General features: G+C 44.7%; 1 protein-coding gene across 4 annotated transcripts in view; it reads right to left on the bottom strand.

The window, feature by feature from the left end:
- Positions 1-16753, bottom strand: part of LOC112228572 (active breakpoint cluster region-related protein) — a 260234-nt gene that overhangs the window by 207181 nt on the left and 36300 nt on the right. The window contains exon 1 of one of the 4 annotated variants that reach the window (XM_042309124.1): positions 3983-4343. The exons of 2 other annotated variants lie outside the window; for them this stretch is intronic. In XM_042309124.1, the coding sequence (XP_042165058.1) occupies positions 3983-4043 (61 nt within the window). In that variant the 5' untranslated portion in view covers positions 4044-4343. Of the gene's footprint in view, positions 1-3982; positions 4344-16753 lie in introns of those variants that run through there. One more of the 4 variants, XM_042309123.1, reaches the window with a different exon arrangement.

The raw sequence follows: 16753 nt of genomic DNA, 5'->3' as shown, positions 1-16753 counted from the left end.
CCTCTACCTTCCCCTCACTCTCCCTCACTCTTCCTCTACCTTCCCCTCGCTCTCCCCCGCTCTCCCCCACTCTTCCTCTACCTTCCCCTGGCTCTCCCCCACTCTTCCCCTCGCTCTCCCCCACTCTTCCTCTACCTTCCCCTGGCTCTCCCCACTCTTCCTCTACCTTCCCCTGGCTCTCCCCACTCTTCCCCTCGCTCTCCCCACTCTTCCTCTACCTTCCCCTGGCTCTCCCCCACTCTTCCTCTACCTTCCCCTGGCTCTCCCCCACTCTTCCCCTCGCTCTCCCCCACTCTTCCTCTACCTTCCCCTGGCTCTCCCCACTCTTCCTCTACCTTCCCCTGGCTCTCCCCCACTCTTCCCCTCGCTCTCCCCACTCTTCCTCTACCTTCCCCTGGCTCTCCCCACTCTTCCTCTACCTTCCCCTGGCTCTCCCCACTCTTCCTCTACCTTCCCCTGGCTCTCCCCACTCTTCCCCTCGCTCTCCCCCACTCTTCCCCTGGCTCTCCCCCACTCGCTCTCCCCCACTCTTCCCCTCGCTCTCCCCCACTCTTCCCCTCGCTCTCCCCCGCTCTCCCCCACTCTTCCCCTCACTCTTCCTCTACCTTCCCCTGGCTCTCCCCACTCTTCCCCTCGCTCTCCCCACTCTTCCTCTACCTTCCCCTGGCTCTCCCCCACTCTTCCTCTACCTTCCCCTGGCTCTCCCCACTCTTCCCCTCGCTCTCCCCCCACTCTTCCTCTACCTTCCCCTGGCTCTCCCCACTCTTCCTCTACCTTCCCCTGGCTCTCCCCACTCTTCCCCTCGCTCTTCCCCACTCTTCCTCTACCTTCCCCTGGCTCTCCCCCACTCTTCCTCTACCTTCCCCTGGCTCTCCCCACTCTTCCCCTCGCTCTCCCCCACTCTTCCTCTACCTTCCCCTGGCTCTCCCCACTCTTCCTCTACCTTCCCCTGGCTCTCCCCACTCTTCCTCTACCTTCCCCTGGCTCTCCCCCACTCTTCCCCTCGCTCTCCCCACTCTTCCCCTGGCTCTCCCCACTCGCTCTCCCCACTCTTCCCCTCCTCTCCCCACGCTCCCCCCGCTCTCCCCCACTCTTCCTCTACCTTCCCCTCGCTCTCCCCCACTCTTCCCCTGGCTCTCCCCCACTCTTCCTCTACCTTCCCTGGCTCTCCCCACTCTTCCTCTACCTTCCCCTGGCTCTCCCCCACTCTTCCCCTCGCTCTCCCCCACTCTTCCCCTCGCTCTCCCCCACTCTTCCTCTACCTTCCCCTCGCTCTCCCCACTCTTCCCTTCCCCTCCCCACTCTTCCTCTACCTTTCCTTCGCTCTCCCCCTCGCTCTCCTCCACTCTTCCTCTACCTTCCCCCACTCTTCCCCTCGCTCTCCCCCACTCTTCCTCTACCTTCCCCACTCTTCCTCTACCTTCCCCTCGCTCTCCCCTACTCTTCCCCTCACTCTCCCCCACCCTTCCCCTCGCTCTCCCCCACTCTTCCCCTCCCCACTCTTCCCCTCGCCCCCCACTCTTCCTCTACCTTCCCCTCGCTCTCCCCCACTCTTCCTCTACCTTCCCTGGCTCTCCCCACTCTTCCTCTACCTTCCCCTGGCTCTCCCCACTCTTCCTCTACCTTCCCTGGCTCTCCCCACTCTTCCCCTCGCTCTCCCCACTCTTCCCCTGGCTCTCCCCACTCGCTCTCCCCCTCTTCCCCTCGCTCTCCCCACTCTTCCCCTCGCTCTCCCCCGCTCCCCCACTCTTCCTCTACCTTCCCCTCGCTCTCCCCACTCTTCCCTGGCTCTCCCCCACTCTTCCTCTACCTTCCCCTGGCTCTCCCCACTCTTCCTCTACCTTCCCCTGGCTCTCCCCCACTCTTCCCCTCGCTCTCCCCCACTCTTCCCCTCGCTCTCCCCCACTCTTCCTCTACCTTCCCCTCGCTCTCCCCCCACTCTTCCCTTCCCCTCCCCCACTCTTCCTCTACCTTTCCTTCGCTCTCCCCCTCGCTCTCCTCCACTCTTCCTCTACCTTCCCCCCACTCTTCCCCTCGCTCTCCCCCCTCTTCCTCTACCTTCCCCACTCTTCCTCTACCTTCCCCACTCTTCCTCTACCTTCCCCTCGCTCCCCCTACTCTTCCCCTCGCTCTCCCCCTTCCCTTCCCCTCGCTCTCCCCCACTCCCCTCCTCTCCCCCACTCTTCCCCTCGCTCTCCCCCACTCTTCCCCTCGCTCCCCCCACTCTTCCTCTACCTTCCTCGCTCCCCCCACTCTTCCTCTACCTTCCCCTCGCTCTCCCCCACCTTCCCCACTCTTCCCCTCCTCTCCCCCATCTTCCCCACTCTTCCCCCGCTCTCCCCCCACTCTTCCCCTCGCTCTCCCCACTCTTCCCCACTCTTCCCTTCCCATCCTCTCCCCCACTCTTCCTCTACCTTCCTCGCTTCCCCTCCCATCTCTCCCCACTCTTCCCCTCCCATCCTCTCCCCCACTCTTCCTCTACCTTCCCTTCCCCTCCCATCCTCTCCCCCACTCTTCCTCTGCCTTCCCTTCCCCTCCCATCCTCTCCCCCACTCTTCCTCTACCTTCCCTTCCCCTCCCATCCTCTCCCCCACTCTTCCTCTACCTTCCCTACTCTCTTCCTCTACCTTCCTACCACTCCTCTTTCTCTCACCGCTCTCCATCCCTCTCTGTCCCCCCTCAACGGGCAGATTAACTGGGAACAATAGCGATACAGCAGAATAAATGACCACAAGCTGTTACATAAACCTAATCTCTCCTTTGAGACAAGACTCGGAGACCATCGGAATCACATCACAACTCATGCATGTATGGGTAAGTCGCGCACACACACACACACACACACCTTAAAAGCTATTGTATACATAGAATGCTGACTAAAGACAACAACTAGCTCCTTAAGTACAGATCTTCAAGAATATTCTAATCCTACATTGAAACATACATTAATCATCATGATTCATGATCATTTTCTATACAAACATTTAGTCAGGCACTACATTAGCCGACCCTACAGGATAAAAAAAACATGCATTCACAGAAACTGTCCAATAAAAACACTGACCACAATGAAGAATCTACATGGACAATAAACGGAATGACTGAATAATGCACCATCACAGCTTGTGTCCTGGTTAGAACACTATTCCAACATCTCTGCACAATTAATGCTGTCAGGTGGCAGTGTTGGGGAGTAGTGAACTACAGATAACTAAAATAATGTAAGTACATCTGGCAGTAGCTTGGTGGTAGTTGAACTAAAGTCAAATGGAGGTAGTGTTTTAAGTAGTTCAATATTTTTTGGGGGCCAAAAAATTAAATATAGGTGAAGGCAATAATTGTAATTCTTTGCATCAGACCTGCCTACTTCTCACTTGAAACATTGTTTTTGTGTTTAATAGGCTAGATTACACATTCTGGAAGCTTATGACACCAAAGTGCCCTGTTCTTTCAATTTGTAGTCTGACATTTCAGATGTACATATGTAGTTTGGATGTAGTGAACTACTTTTTTTTAAAGTAACTTCAGTAAACCACCATGTTTCTTAAGGGTAGCTTTAATGAAGATGAACCTTTTCCAGTGTGAAGTGATTGGTAGCTTGGTAAACTACATTTTCAGAGTAGCATCCCCAACAATTTCGATATGTCCTGGTTGGTTAAATATGCTAATATATTTGTTCTCTCCACAGTAGACACATGACCTAATATCACCATTAGAAGAGGGATATACAGGCACTGACGTTTCTCTGTACACACACACTTTAGATTAATGGCCAAAACAGTGCTCCTCGAAGGCTGAAATAATACATGTAGGACTGGGGTGTGTTGTTATGGACAGCTATAGTGATGGGCACTCATTGGGAGTCGTGACACAACCCAGTGTGCGAGCGTGTGTCTGTTCCTAATGAGATCAGACATCCCAGCTCAGAGAACGTGTTGGGTGAGGGATGGAGGAAGAGAAGAGGAGAGAGAGTGATACATACTGCTGTAGAGTGTATCTATCCAAGACAGTCGGGGAAGTCCACGAGTGCTCAGGGGCTCCATCCTCCAGCAATGATTCCTCTTCAAAAATGCTTCTTTCCCTTTCTCCTCTTCTCCTTCCTTCTCTATCACTCAATACCTTTTCTCTCTTCCTCTGCTTCCCTCTGCTTCCCTCTTTTTGTTGTTCTTATTCACGGGTGAAAGGCAGTCATCATCTCAGGCAACAAAAGAAGAAAAAATACAAATAAACTGGGTCCAACAGACGGAGAGAACAAAAGTGTGTGTATCCACAGCCCTCGACTTTAGCAGTTGCTGTCAGGCTGAGCTCCAACAGCAGGCTAGAGACAGCCACAGCCAACCGTTGCTAGGGTAGACAGAAAGCACTCCCTCCCCTTCGCTCTCTTTTGCTCATTCACTCCCAACCCCTCTCTCGCTCTTTCTATTTCTTGAGCGTGCGCGCAAAGCCCCTCGCTCTCTCTTCTAATCCACTCTCGCTCTCCTTCTCTTCACTCTCTTTATTTCTGTCTCTTTCTCTTGTATGAGAACAACATCCAAAACGGAACACTATTTGTGTATGTTGTGTCTGTTAATCTGACGGGAGAGATGTCAAACCTGAATGGTTGATACTCTCTCGCTCTCCTCCTCATCTCCCCATCTTCCTCGCCCTCGCAGAAGAGGTTGCATTAGCCCCGTTTTCTTGAGGACTATGGACTGTGCTGTTGGTCTCCTACAGCCTGAGTAGTCATGGACTAGGAGGACTGTGCTGTTGGTCTCCTACAGCCTGGGTAGTCATGGACTAGGAGGACTGTGCTGTTGGTCTCCTACAGCCTGGGTAGTCATGGACTAGGAGGACTGTGCTGTTGGTCTCCTACAGCCTGGGTAGTCATGGACTAGGAGGACTGTGCTGTTGGTCTCCTACAGCCTGGGTAGTCATGGACTAGGAGGACTGTGCTGTTGGTCTCCTACAGCCTGGGTAGTCATGGACTAGGAGGACTGTGCTGTTGGTCTCCTACAGCCTGGGTAGTCATGGACTAGGAGGACTGTGCTGTTGGTCTCCTACAGCCTGGGTAGTCATGGACTAGGAGGACTGTGCTGTTGGTCTCCTACAGTCTGGGTAGTCATGGACTAGGAGGACTGTGCTGTTGGTCTCCTACAGCCTGGGTAGTCATGGACTAGGAGGACTGTGCTGTTGGTCTCCTACAGCCTGGGTAGTCATGGACTAGGAGGACTGTGCTGTTGGTCTCCTACAGCCTGGGTAGTCATGGACTAGGAGGACTGTGCTGTTGGTCTCCTACAGCCTGGGTAGTCATGGACTAGGAGGACTGTGCTGTTGGTCTCCTACAGGCTGGGTGTGCTAATGTGTCATGAGTGGCTTCACAAATAAGCCTCTGTCATAACTGGACAAAACAACAGTTGCTGGCTGTACTGGCCCGCACTAAAGACACAGTACACACTATTAACACATCACTACCAGTCTGTGATATGGAGCGATGCAGGTGAACCGTGTTTTTCTCTGTTTGAGACTGTTGGAGTTAGGGAGTGATGGGGGCAAAAGGGTTGTTGTGAGAGACAAAATAGATTAGTTCACTGCAAGCTGAAACTTGGTGAATGTCAAGTTTGTGTTTGTGTGTGTGTGTGTGTGTGTGTGTGTGTGTGTGTGTGTGTGTGTGTGTGTGTGTGTGTGTGTAATGCATTGAGACTGAGTCTCAGTTCCTGCTGAGGATGAGAGATCAGAGGAGATCACAAACAAGAGAGATCAGAAACAAGAGGAGAGAGAGATTAAAATAAAAGGAAGTCTACAACAGATGACAGTAAAGGGTCAGAGAGGTGTGGGTGTAGAGAAGGGTAGTGCTGAAGAGAAAGAACAAGGAGGTAGAGAGAGCAGGAGTAGAGAAGGCATGTCTGGGGAAGATGGGTTATGTCATCTTTCCTTTCCTCTCCTCAGTTCCCGTGGAAACAAGCAGCGTCCTCCTGTCCTTTTGGCTGACCCCTCTCTCTCGCACAAATACTCAAACACACACACACTTTTGGAATCACGAGACACTCCTGTTAACAGTCTGTGATCTCCGTCTCCCAATCTTCTCCCACCCGCCCTCCGCACCCACCCTCACTCTTTCCATCTCCTCCCGCCACCTCCCTCCCTCTGACCCACCGAAACGCACATACAGCACACACACAGCAAACTTGGCATTCACCCAAATTCAGTTTACCAAACACGTCACTCAATGGCATTTAACTCAAATCATAGTTTATTGGTCATGTACATAGATTTGCAGATGTCGCAGATGCAGCAAAATGCTTGTGTTTCTCCTTCCAACAGTGCAAAAATAATACCCTAATATTTCTTAATATAAGCCACGGAACACTGATACAGACTGCGGACCAGCTAATTAATCAAATCCTTTACTATCAGTGTTTTGAATGTTTATGTATTACCATATTAGTGTTGAGGCTTGTAGCAGCAGATACATTGACGGCTTTAGGACCTGAGGAATCACTGTTTCAAAGCCCCTCCCTAACGATAACGAACCAATTAACTGTGTGTCTGTCTGTCTGTCTGTCTGTCTGTGAGAGATTTGAAAGTCATGCTGCAGGCAACAAAGCCCCCTCTAAAGTGCTCCCTCTCCCCTCTAACCCCCCTTTCCTTAAACACCTTATTTTCAACCCCTCTCTCCTTCTTGATGGGGGGGAACAGGAGGGAAGTGCTCTCCTCAGACCTCCATCAACACCTGCTTTTCCACCCCTAGTTTCTTTCCTTAATCCCACCAAAACATCTCCCCCTCTCCCCTTTAGGATGGGAAGACAGGACAGGAGAAACATGGGAGGGATAGGTGTGGCAGAACAACTTCAAGCCTAGGGGGAGGATCCCCTCCTAGAGACAGAGTTGGCCTAGAGCGCTGTTCTGTCTCTCCCCAATACACTGGGCGCAATGTGCCAGATGGAATTTGCCAGTAACACAATAAGAATAACGAGGCTATATACAGGGGGCACCGGTACCGAGTCAGTGTGTGCGGTAAGGGTTAGTTGAGGTAATTTGTACATGTAAACTCAGCAAAAAAAGAAAGGTCCCTTTTTCAGGACCCCGTCTTTCAAAGATAATTCGTAAAAATCCAAATAACTTCACAGATCTTCATTGTAGAGTTTTAAACACTGTTTCCCATGCTTAATGAACATGCACCTGTGGTACGGTCGTTAAGACACTAACAGCTTACAGACAGTAGGCAATTAAGGTCACAGTTATGACAACTTAGGACACTAAAGAGGCCTTTCTACTGACTCTGAAAAACACCAAAAGAAAGATGCCCAGGGTCCCTGCTCAGCTGCGTTAACGTGCCTTAGGCATGCTGCAAGGAGGCATGAGGACTGTAGATGTCAGTGCTCAATCAGTGCTCAGACTATACGCAATAGGCTGAGAGAGGCTGGTTTCGGGAGTTGTAGGCCTGTTGTACGGCAGGTCCTCACCAGACATCACCGGCAACAACGTCGCCTATGGGCTCAAACCCACCATCTCTAAATTAGACAGGACTGGCAAAAAGTGCTTTTCACTAATCAGTCACGGTTTTGTCTCACCAGGGGTGATGGTCGGATTCGCGTTTACACCGAGGAATGAACGTTACATCGAGGCCTGTACTCTGGAGCGGGATCGATTTGGTGGTGGAGGGTCCGTCATGGTCTGGGGCGGTATGTCACAGCATCATCATACTGAACTTGTTGTCATTGCAGGCAATCTCAATGCTGTACGTTACAGGGAAGACATCCTCCTCCCTCATATGGTACCCTTCCTGCAGGCTCATCCTGACATGGCCCTCCAGCTTGACAATGCCACCAGCCAAACTGCTCGTTCTGTGCGGGATTTCCTGCAAGACAGGAATGTCAGTGTTCTGCCATGGCCAGCGAAGAGCCTGGATCTCAATCCCATTGAGCACGTCTGGGACCTGTTGGATCGGAGGGTGAGGGCTTGGGCCATTCCCCCAAGAAATGTCCGGGATCTTGCAGGTGCCTTGGGGGAAGAGTGGGGTAACATCTCACAGCAAGAACTGGCAAATCGGGTGCAGTCCATGAGGAGGAGATACACTGCAAATCATATCAAAGTTTGTCACGTGTTCCGAATACAACAGGTGTAGTAGACCTTACAGTGAAATGCTTACTTACAGGCTCTAACCAATAGCGCAAAAAATATATTAGGTGAACAATAGGTAAGTAAAGAAATAAAAACAACAGTACTTAATTGCAGTACTTAATGCAGCTGGTGGCCACATCAGATACTGACTGTTGCTTTTGACCCCCCTTTGTTCAGAGACACATTATTCCGATTTCTGTTAGTCACGTCTGTGGAACATGTTCAGTTTGTCTCAGTTGTTGAATCTTATGTTCATACAAATATTTACATGTGTTAAATTTGCTGAAAAGAAACGCAGTTGACATTGAGAGGACGTTTCTTTTTTTGCTGAGTTTAGGTAGGGTGAAGTGACTGTGCATAGATAATAAACAGTGAGTAGCAGCAGTGTACAAAAGGGGGGTCAATATAAATAGTCCAGGTGGCCATTTGATTAATTGTTCAGCAGTCTTATGGCTTGAGGGTAGATGCTGTTGAGGAGCCTTTTGGTCATAGACTTGGCGCTCTGGTACCGCTTGATGTGCGGTAACAGAGAAAACAGTCTATAACTTGGGTGACTGGAATCTGACAATTTTATGGGTTTTTCTCTGACACCATCTATTATATTGGTCCTGGATGGCATTCCACTGTTTGCACCTGATTCTGTAATTTAAACTAAAGTATATCATTGTATGCTATTATGAATCTAACAGTAGATGGAGGCGAGAGAGTTCATTTGAAGGGTCACATAGAAACATTCCCAGACACTGGCTGGCTGGCTGGCTGACACACACGTACACGTGGGTTTAGATAAACAAAGACAAAGAGCTGCGTGTGAGTGAGAGAGTGAGAGGGTAAGTGACTCTTCGTCAATGTTGGATTTATGAGGAGCAGAGCACTGATCATCATCCTTTGTCTTCAAAATGGGACAACGGGGCAACGCTCCCTCATTGTCACATCACAGTCACAGAACGACACGTGTGTGTGTGGGGGGCATACTTCATCTCCCAGGGCATTGGGAAGTGAGCCAATACCAACCTCCCCCACACACACACTAAAACGGCCATCATCTGCGGGCAAGGCTAAACAAAGAGAATACACTTGTAACGCCGTGTGTTAGCCTTCCCGTTGCGACACAATCCTTCCAGCATCAAATATTAATGGGCAGTCACGCTGTGGGGTAAAACAGGCCATTACCCAGTCTCTACAGTACTGTGACAGAACCGACAAAGGTATTGGTTGATTCCCCACGAGAGGAGAAGACTTCTAAAACTATTGTCTGTCTGTCCGTGTCTGTCCGTCTGATGTACACCTGCATCCCAGTGTTCCACCCAGTTCAATTCTCTGTCCAATTCTGGGTCATACTGTGTGACTAGGAGACCAGATGGTAGGGTCAGACTGGATAGCCCAATCCAGTCCAGTCCTAGGGGGTAACATGACCCTATCAATACCCTCTCTGGGAAGCCCAGCAACCACACAACCTCTCACCTCCTTACAAAGGCCTTGGAGCACCAGCCCCAGTCCATCTGGTTGGTCTAGTCAGATACAACACTGCTGTATCAAACACACATAGCCAATACACATAGCCAATACTGTCCAACAAATCAGCATCGCCAGGAGAACACAACACAATCAATACCAATGTATGTTACTGGAATAGAATTCCAGTGAAATGAATTACATGAAACTCCTCGTTATTCATTACTATGTCTAATGAATGAGGGAATTATTACAGCCAGTAATCAATTCCCTTCATTGTAGATCCTAGTCAAACAACAGGCTCAATGATGTGTACAGAGACAAATTTGGCCTAATCTACAATCCTCTCAATCAGTGGACTAGTGCATCTGGGTAACAACGGATGGCAATAATGGCACCATACACAAACCATACACAACACCCCCAAAACAGACAGGTTAGCTGGCTGTCACAGGGGGCAGGAAACCACTTCACTTTGGGGGCCCAGTTCAGGTATGACCCCATACCCAGCCCATACACCGCTCCAACTCCTACATTATTCAACACAGGATATGTGGCTATGGCACTCACCAATCCTGCTGGTTATGGCATAAACACAGCCTATCGGTATGGGGAGGGGGATGCACGTGTGTGTTCATGTGTGCGTACACACTTAACAGGCCAGCCCACCAGCCAATGAACACGTTGTGTTTTCTACTCTACTCTGCCCAGATACCCCCCCTGAACCATTCTTCACCCTCATCTAACCCCTCTCCAGTCACCCCACTCCAGCCCCACCCTTCTCCCTAGGGAAAGAGAGGGAGGAGAGATGGAGGGAAGAGGGCTTACAAGTACCTCTCCTCCACTCAACCTACGCTATTCTCCCCTCCCTCATCTGTCTCTACGGGGCAGTCAGTCTCTACCAGGGGGGGGTGGGGGGTGCATTCGCTCCCCCAAAGCACCGCTGGCTTTGGGACGGAGTGTGTGATGGGGGGAGGGGAGATTGTACGGCCCCTTTAGTTCCATATACAAGAAGAAAGCTCTGTTTTCCACTTCACTGGCTACCTCACCAGGAGGGATTGGGGGCAAGGGAAGCCACTGCATTGATGGTGTACTGGATGCACAGAATAATAGACTGAAGCTAGGTTACAGCTGCTCTTGGATGAATAATGTGTGTGAGATGTGTTCTGCTCTTCTGTAATAGTGATGGCACTTCAGTCAACTCATTACACATACCAATGACAATGACACAAATTTTCTTTTGAAAAATGACATTTTGATAAAAAGTACAGTATCATTTTAACAAAAAAGAAAGGAAGGATCATCCAAAAAAAGACCCAAAAACAGCCATTAGAATCTTTCTGATAAAGACTGTAGAACTATACTAGAACACCAGAAGATTACTACAGCTACAGAACCTGCTCCCTATGTGTAGGGCTTATCAGGCATAGCAACGTCATCTACTACACATTACAAACAGGAGTCATTAGATGGTTCATGTTACTGACTGCATCTCTCGTGTTGGTTTTGTTTAGGGGGGATGGGGAGAAGACATGGGAATCAGTGTGCATTATTGAAAGGGGATTTCAGGGTGTAGTCTGGTGCTAGTCATGACAGACAAGGTTGATAGTTGGTAGAGATAGATGGAAGGGGATGCCCCTAGATACTGATCAAGATAAGTTTCGTATTTTCATCCCAAATGGTTAGGGTTAGGATGTGGGAAGGGTGAGCTGATTCTAGATCTGCGCCAGAGGGCATTGGCATGGGACTATTGTTGCATGTTACATTACGGCCTAATGATAAATAATTTGTTTTTAAATCTACACACAATACCCCATAATGACAAAGTGAAAACAAGTTTAGAAATGTTGGCAAATACCATACTTACACAAGTATTCAGACCCTTTGCTATGACTCTAAATTGAGCTCAGATGCAACCTGTTTCCATTGATTACCCTTGAGATGTTTCTACAACTTGATTGAAATCCACCTGTGGTATATTACATTGATTGGACATGATTTGGAAAAGCACCCACCTGTCTATATAAAGGTCCCACAGTTGACAGTGCATGTCAGAGCAAAAACCAAATGCTATTTCTTTGAAGTTTTTCAATAAATGTTAATATTTGTAGCTACTTTAAGTAAATACCTGTAGTCAACTTAAGCAATACGTTAGGAGATAAAGCAGATCTCGTTCTTAATTTCACCAGTCACATTATTTTACATTATGAAGCTTACTGTAGTTCCCCAGAAGTTGAGCCAGTCAAGCGTTACTTTGTAAATAGCACAACGAGAGAAAGCAGGAGCAGGTGAGTCATATTTATATTGAAAGCAAGTATTTTTATGCTTCAATAGAGTGATCAGGGACGTGAAACTTTAGTTTTCCTTCACAGAAAATACATTAGTACAACACATTCGGCAGAAAATTGCTTTATTTTCATCAGTTGACAACAGAAGAAGTGCCACGCTATTTGGCTGGCAGCTTCACAAGGTTGATAGTTGGAAGATCTTCGATTTTTTGCAAAAGCGTTGCATGGCCATCATATTTTAACATTTGTCATAGAAATAATGTTGCCAGTTATGTTTTGCTTAAAGTTCATCTGGAATTTTACAGGAGAAAAGTTGTCTGGCTACACCGAGAAAAGTAGCGGAGTAAAGAAGCTACACATCAGTAAGCGTGCTGTCTGCTAACAGAAAGCCTATTCGTGGAGAAGTGCAACTGAAGCACTAAATTAGTTTGATGACGAGCAGAAATTACAATAAAAAGATAATCATTGACTTCAATACAAAACCTAGGAGGCTCTTGGTTCTCACCCCCTTCCACAGTAATTATGACAACTTGCAGCATGAACTGACATGTTGTCCACCCAATCAAAGGATCAGAGAATGAATCGAGTACTGAAAAAATAAGCTACAGCTAGCTAGCACTGCCGTGCATAAAATGTGATGAGTAGTTGACTCAAAGAGAAAATAGTTTTCCACAAATTAATTTATTCAAAAATGAAGGAAGCAAGAGAATATCATTTTTTTAAGTATCACTTACTTAGCAAATGCAGCTGACTAGTTCACAAAAGGGAAAAGGTGAGTGGGAATACAACGTGGCTGCTATGAAAGTGAACTAATTATGCGTGATCAAAAGCTTTAATTGACAATTACATTAAGTTGATGCAAGTCAATATTTTCAGTGTTGACCCTTCTTTTTCAAGACCTCTGCAATCCGCCTTGGCATGCTGGCAATTAACTTCTGGACCACATCCTGACTGATGGCACCATTCTTGCATAATCAATGTTTGGAGTTTGTCAGAATTTGTGGGTTTTTGTTTGTCCACCCGCCTCTTGAGGATTGACCACAAGTTCTTAATGGGATTAAGGTCTGGCCATGGACCCAAAATATCAATGTTTTGTTCCCTTGAGCCACTTAATTATCACTTTTGCCTTGTGGCAAGGTGCTCCATCATGCTGGAAAAGGAATTGTTTGTCACCAAACTGTTCCTGGATGGTTGGGAGAAGTGGCTCTCGGAGGATGTGTTGGTAACATTCTTTATTCATGGCTGTGTTCTTATGCAAAATTCTGAGTGAGCCCACTCCCTTGGCTGAGAAGCAACCCCACACATGAATGGTCTCAGGATGCTTTACTGTTGGCATGACACAGGACTGATGGTAGCGCTCACCTTGTCTTCTCCGGACAAGCTTTTTTCCAGATGCCCCAAACAATCGGAAAGGGGATTCATCAGAGAAAATGACTTTACCCCAGTCCTCAGCAGTCCAAACCCTGTACCTTTTGCAGAATATCAGTCTGTCCCGGATGTTTTTCCTGGAGAGAAGTGGCTTCTTTGCTGCCCTTCTTGACACCAGGCCATCCTCCAAAAGTCTTCACCTCACTGTGCGTGCAGATGCACTCACACCTATCTGCTGCCATTCCTGAGCAAGCTCTGTACTGGTGGTGCCCCGATCCCACAGCTGAATCAACTTTAGGGGACGGTCCTGGCGGTCCTGGCGCTTTTTGATGATCCGATAAATGGTTGATTTAGGTGCAATCTTAATCTTACTGGCAGCAATATCCTTGCCTGTGAAGCCCTTTTTGTGCAAAGCAATGATGACAGCACGTGTTTCCTTGCATGTAACCATGGTTGACAGAGGAAGAACAATGATTCCAAGCACCAACCTCTTTTTGAAGCTTCCAGTCTGTTTTTCGAACTCAATCAGCTTGACAGAGTGATCTCCAGCCTTGTCCTCATCAACACTCACACCTGTGTTAATGAGAGAATCACTGACATGTCAGCTGGTCCTTTTGCGGCAGGGCTGAAATGCAGTGGAAATGTTTTTGGGGGATTCAGTTCATTTGCATGGCAAATAGGGACTGCAATTAATTGCAATTCATCTGATCACTCTTCATAACATTCTGGAGTATATGAGAATTGCCATCATACAAACTGAGGCAGCAGACTTTGTGAAAATGAATAAGTGTGTCATTCAACTTTTGGCCATGACTGTACACTCATTCTCTGGGGGGATGTTTGTTGACACGGCAGGAGACGAGGGGCGTTAAAGGAATTCCTGACAGTGGGATATATATATATATATATAGATATAGATATAGATATATATAGATATCTAGATCTATATATGTATATATATCTATCTACATATCTATATATATATATATATATATATATCTACATATCTACATATCTATATATATATATATCTATCTACATATCTACATCTATCTATATCTATATATATATATACAAACGTACTGTGAAGGGATTGAGGGAAAGATTGACGCCAGGATTTGCTGAGTTTTCATAAGAAAAACGAGCTGCTAGCGATTAGGCTAGCTAAGCTATTGCTAGCATTTTGCTCATTCATACTGAACCATACTTCCGCACAAGCTGTAAACATTTATGCTAGCTCAGTTATCGATCAATTGAAATAGCAAACGTTAGCGATCATGCTAATCATGCATGGCGAACTATTTTAGTTGTCATACTTTTATAAAATGTGATTAACTAGTATCATAAATCATTTTGGTACACTTCTGTTTTAGATGACTTTACGTAAGTGTAAGCACTCGTACTTTTCATTTGCCCGGGATAGTTATTGTCCACGTGAGCCTAGTGCTGTAGTTAAAGTGTAAAGCATTTTGACAAAGTTTTATTTTCTTATTCCTGTAGGAGATTAAAGCTAAGCACTATATTAATGGTTATATAAAAAAGTTACTCATGGTATATATATATGTATATTATATATATTTATATATATAATAAAATATATAAATATATATAATATAAATATATATATATAAAAAATATAAATATAGATAATATAATATAGATAATATATTTATATTATATATTTATATTATATTTATATATATTATCTATATTATATTTATATATATTATATTTATATTATATTATCTATATTTATATTTTTTATATATATATATTTATATTATATATTATATATATTTATATTATATTTATATATAATATAAATATATAATATAAATAATATATATAATATAATAAATATAATATAACTATAAATATGTAATAAATATAAATATATAATATAAATATAAATAATATAATATATAAATATATAATATAATTATAAATATATATAATATATATAATAAATATAATATAAATATATATAATATAAATATATATAATATATATAATATAATAAATATATATATATATAATTATAGATATATATAATATATATAATAAATATAATATAAATATATATAATATATATAATATAATAAATATAATATAAATATATATAATATAATAAATATAATATAAATATAATATAACTATAAATATATAATAAATATAAATATATATATATAATTATAAATATATATAATATATATAATATAATATATATAATAATATATATAATAATATATATATAAATATAATATAATATATATAATAATATATATATAAATATAATATAAATATATATATATAGTGTGATCCTGTTTGTAAAACAGGTCAGGTTTTTGATTATGGATTCAGTTCCACCAAGGATGGCGAGCGGCCCGAACCCAGGACATCAATAAGAAGATTTGCTTGCGAAGAATTATATTCCTTGGAGAACACTGAATTTGCACTGCCATACTACGGTGTGATAAGATTTTTCTTGAAAGACATCATTGCATCATACATTGCTGTGGGATTGTTATAAGCACATGCAACACTTAAACACCTTAGTGTTTATTGATATGTGAGTGATCGTGCTTTTGATTCCATCTCATGGTGGTTTGTGTCAGTATTTTCTGTGGATACATGTTTATTGTATTGCTATTGAACTTTGAAATCTGAGAGATCCTCAGATTAAGATAGAGTTGGGTGCACCCTAGTAAACTATAGGCAGGATATATGGCCGATATCTAAGTCTATTGTACTTTTCATATTGAGCGCATTGTACAAATTTCACATATCATTATTTACTCAAGGTGATTCATTTTTTTGTTATGTATTTTTATTTACAAAATACAAGCCGGCATTTTTTCCCTCAATTATTCAGTTGTGTGGTTTTCAATTCTCCCTACTGCTCCAGTAGCGAACCGAACTGGTCCAATAGAGTTTAAGCTTAAACATACAGTAAGTAGCCGTTAGTGTTAACAATTGAAACAAATACATTTTACAATACAATACAATACATACAATACATTTTTATGTTCTCTCATTTTAGTTCATGTACTTTTCAATTTCTAACTTGAGAAAATATCTGATTTAAGGTATTCCAGGACTTGAATTTCAGAGTGCCAAATTCAAGTACTTTACGCACCGTGTGCGAACCCCGAGTACAGCACAATAAAGTAGAATGTAACATACTGAACTGTTCTGTGATGTCCAACTTGTGAAACAGACACCTGTGATTGGTACAAATTTGGTCTGGTCTGGACCAAACAAATGTGGTCTTGTTTGGGGGTGGAGCTCATTAGAATAATAACAAACATGCAAATGAGGATACTATATTTGTCTACATTTGTGTACCTATTAAGGATACATCACCATGAAGAAAATGACATTCCTAATGATACATTTCTGCATAGTACAGACCAATGAAGTGGATCAACACCTGGTATCTGAATGACTTCACTTACTGTAGTTCAATAACCAAAATAGATTTTTTTACAAACTCAAGGTGTCATATCATAGCTGACATCGTCACATCTTAATTTGGAGTACAT

This window comes from Oncorhynchus tshawytscha, linkage group LG30, assembly GCF_018296145.1.
Source record: "Oncorhynchus tshawytscha isolate Ot180627B linkage group LG30, Otsh_v2.0, whole genome shotgun sequence".
Lineage (NCBI taxonomy): Eukaryota > Metazoa > Chordata > Actinopteri > Salmoniformes > Salmonidae > Oncorhynchus > Oncorhynchus tshawytscha.
The sequence above is the reverse complement of the archived record's forward strand: the minus strand, read 5'-3'. Positions and strand labels throughout refer to the sequence as shown.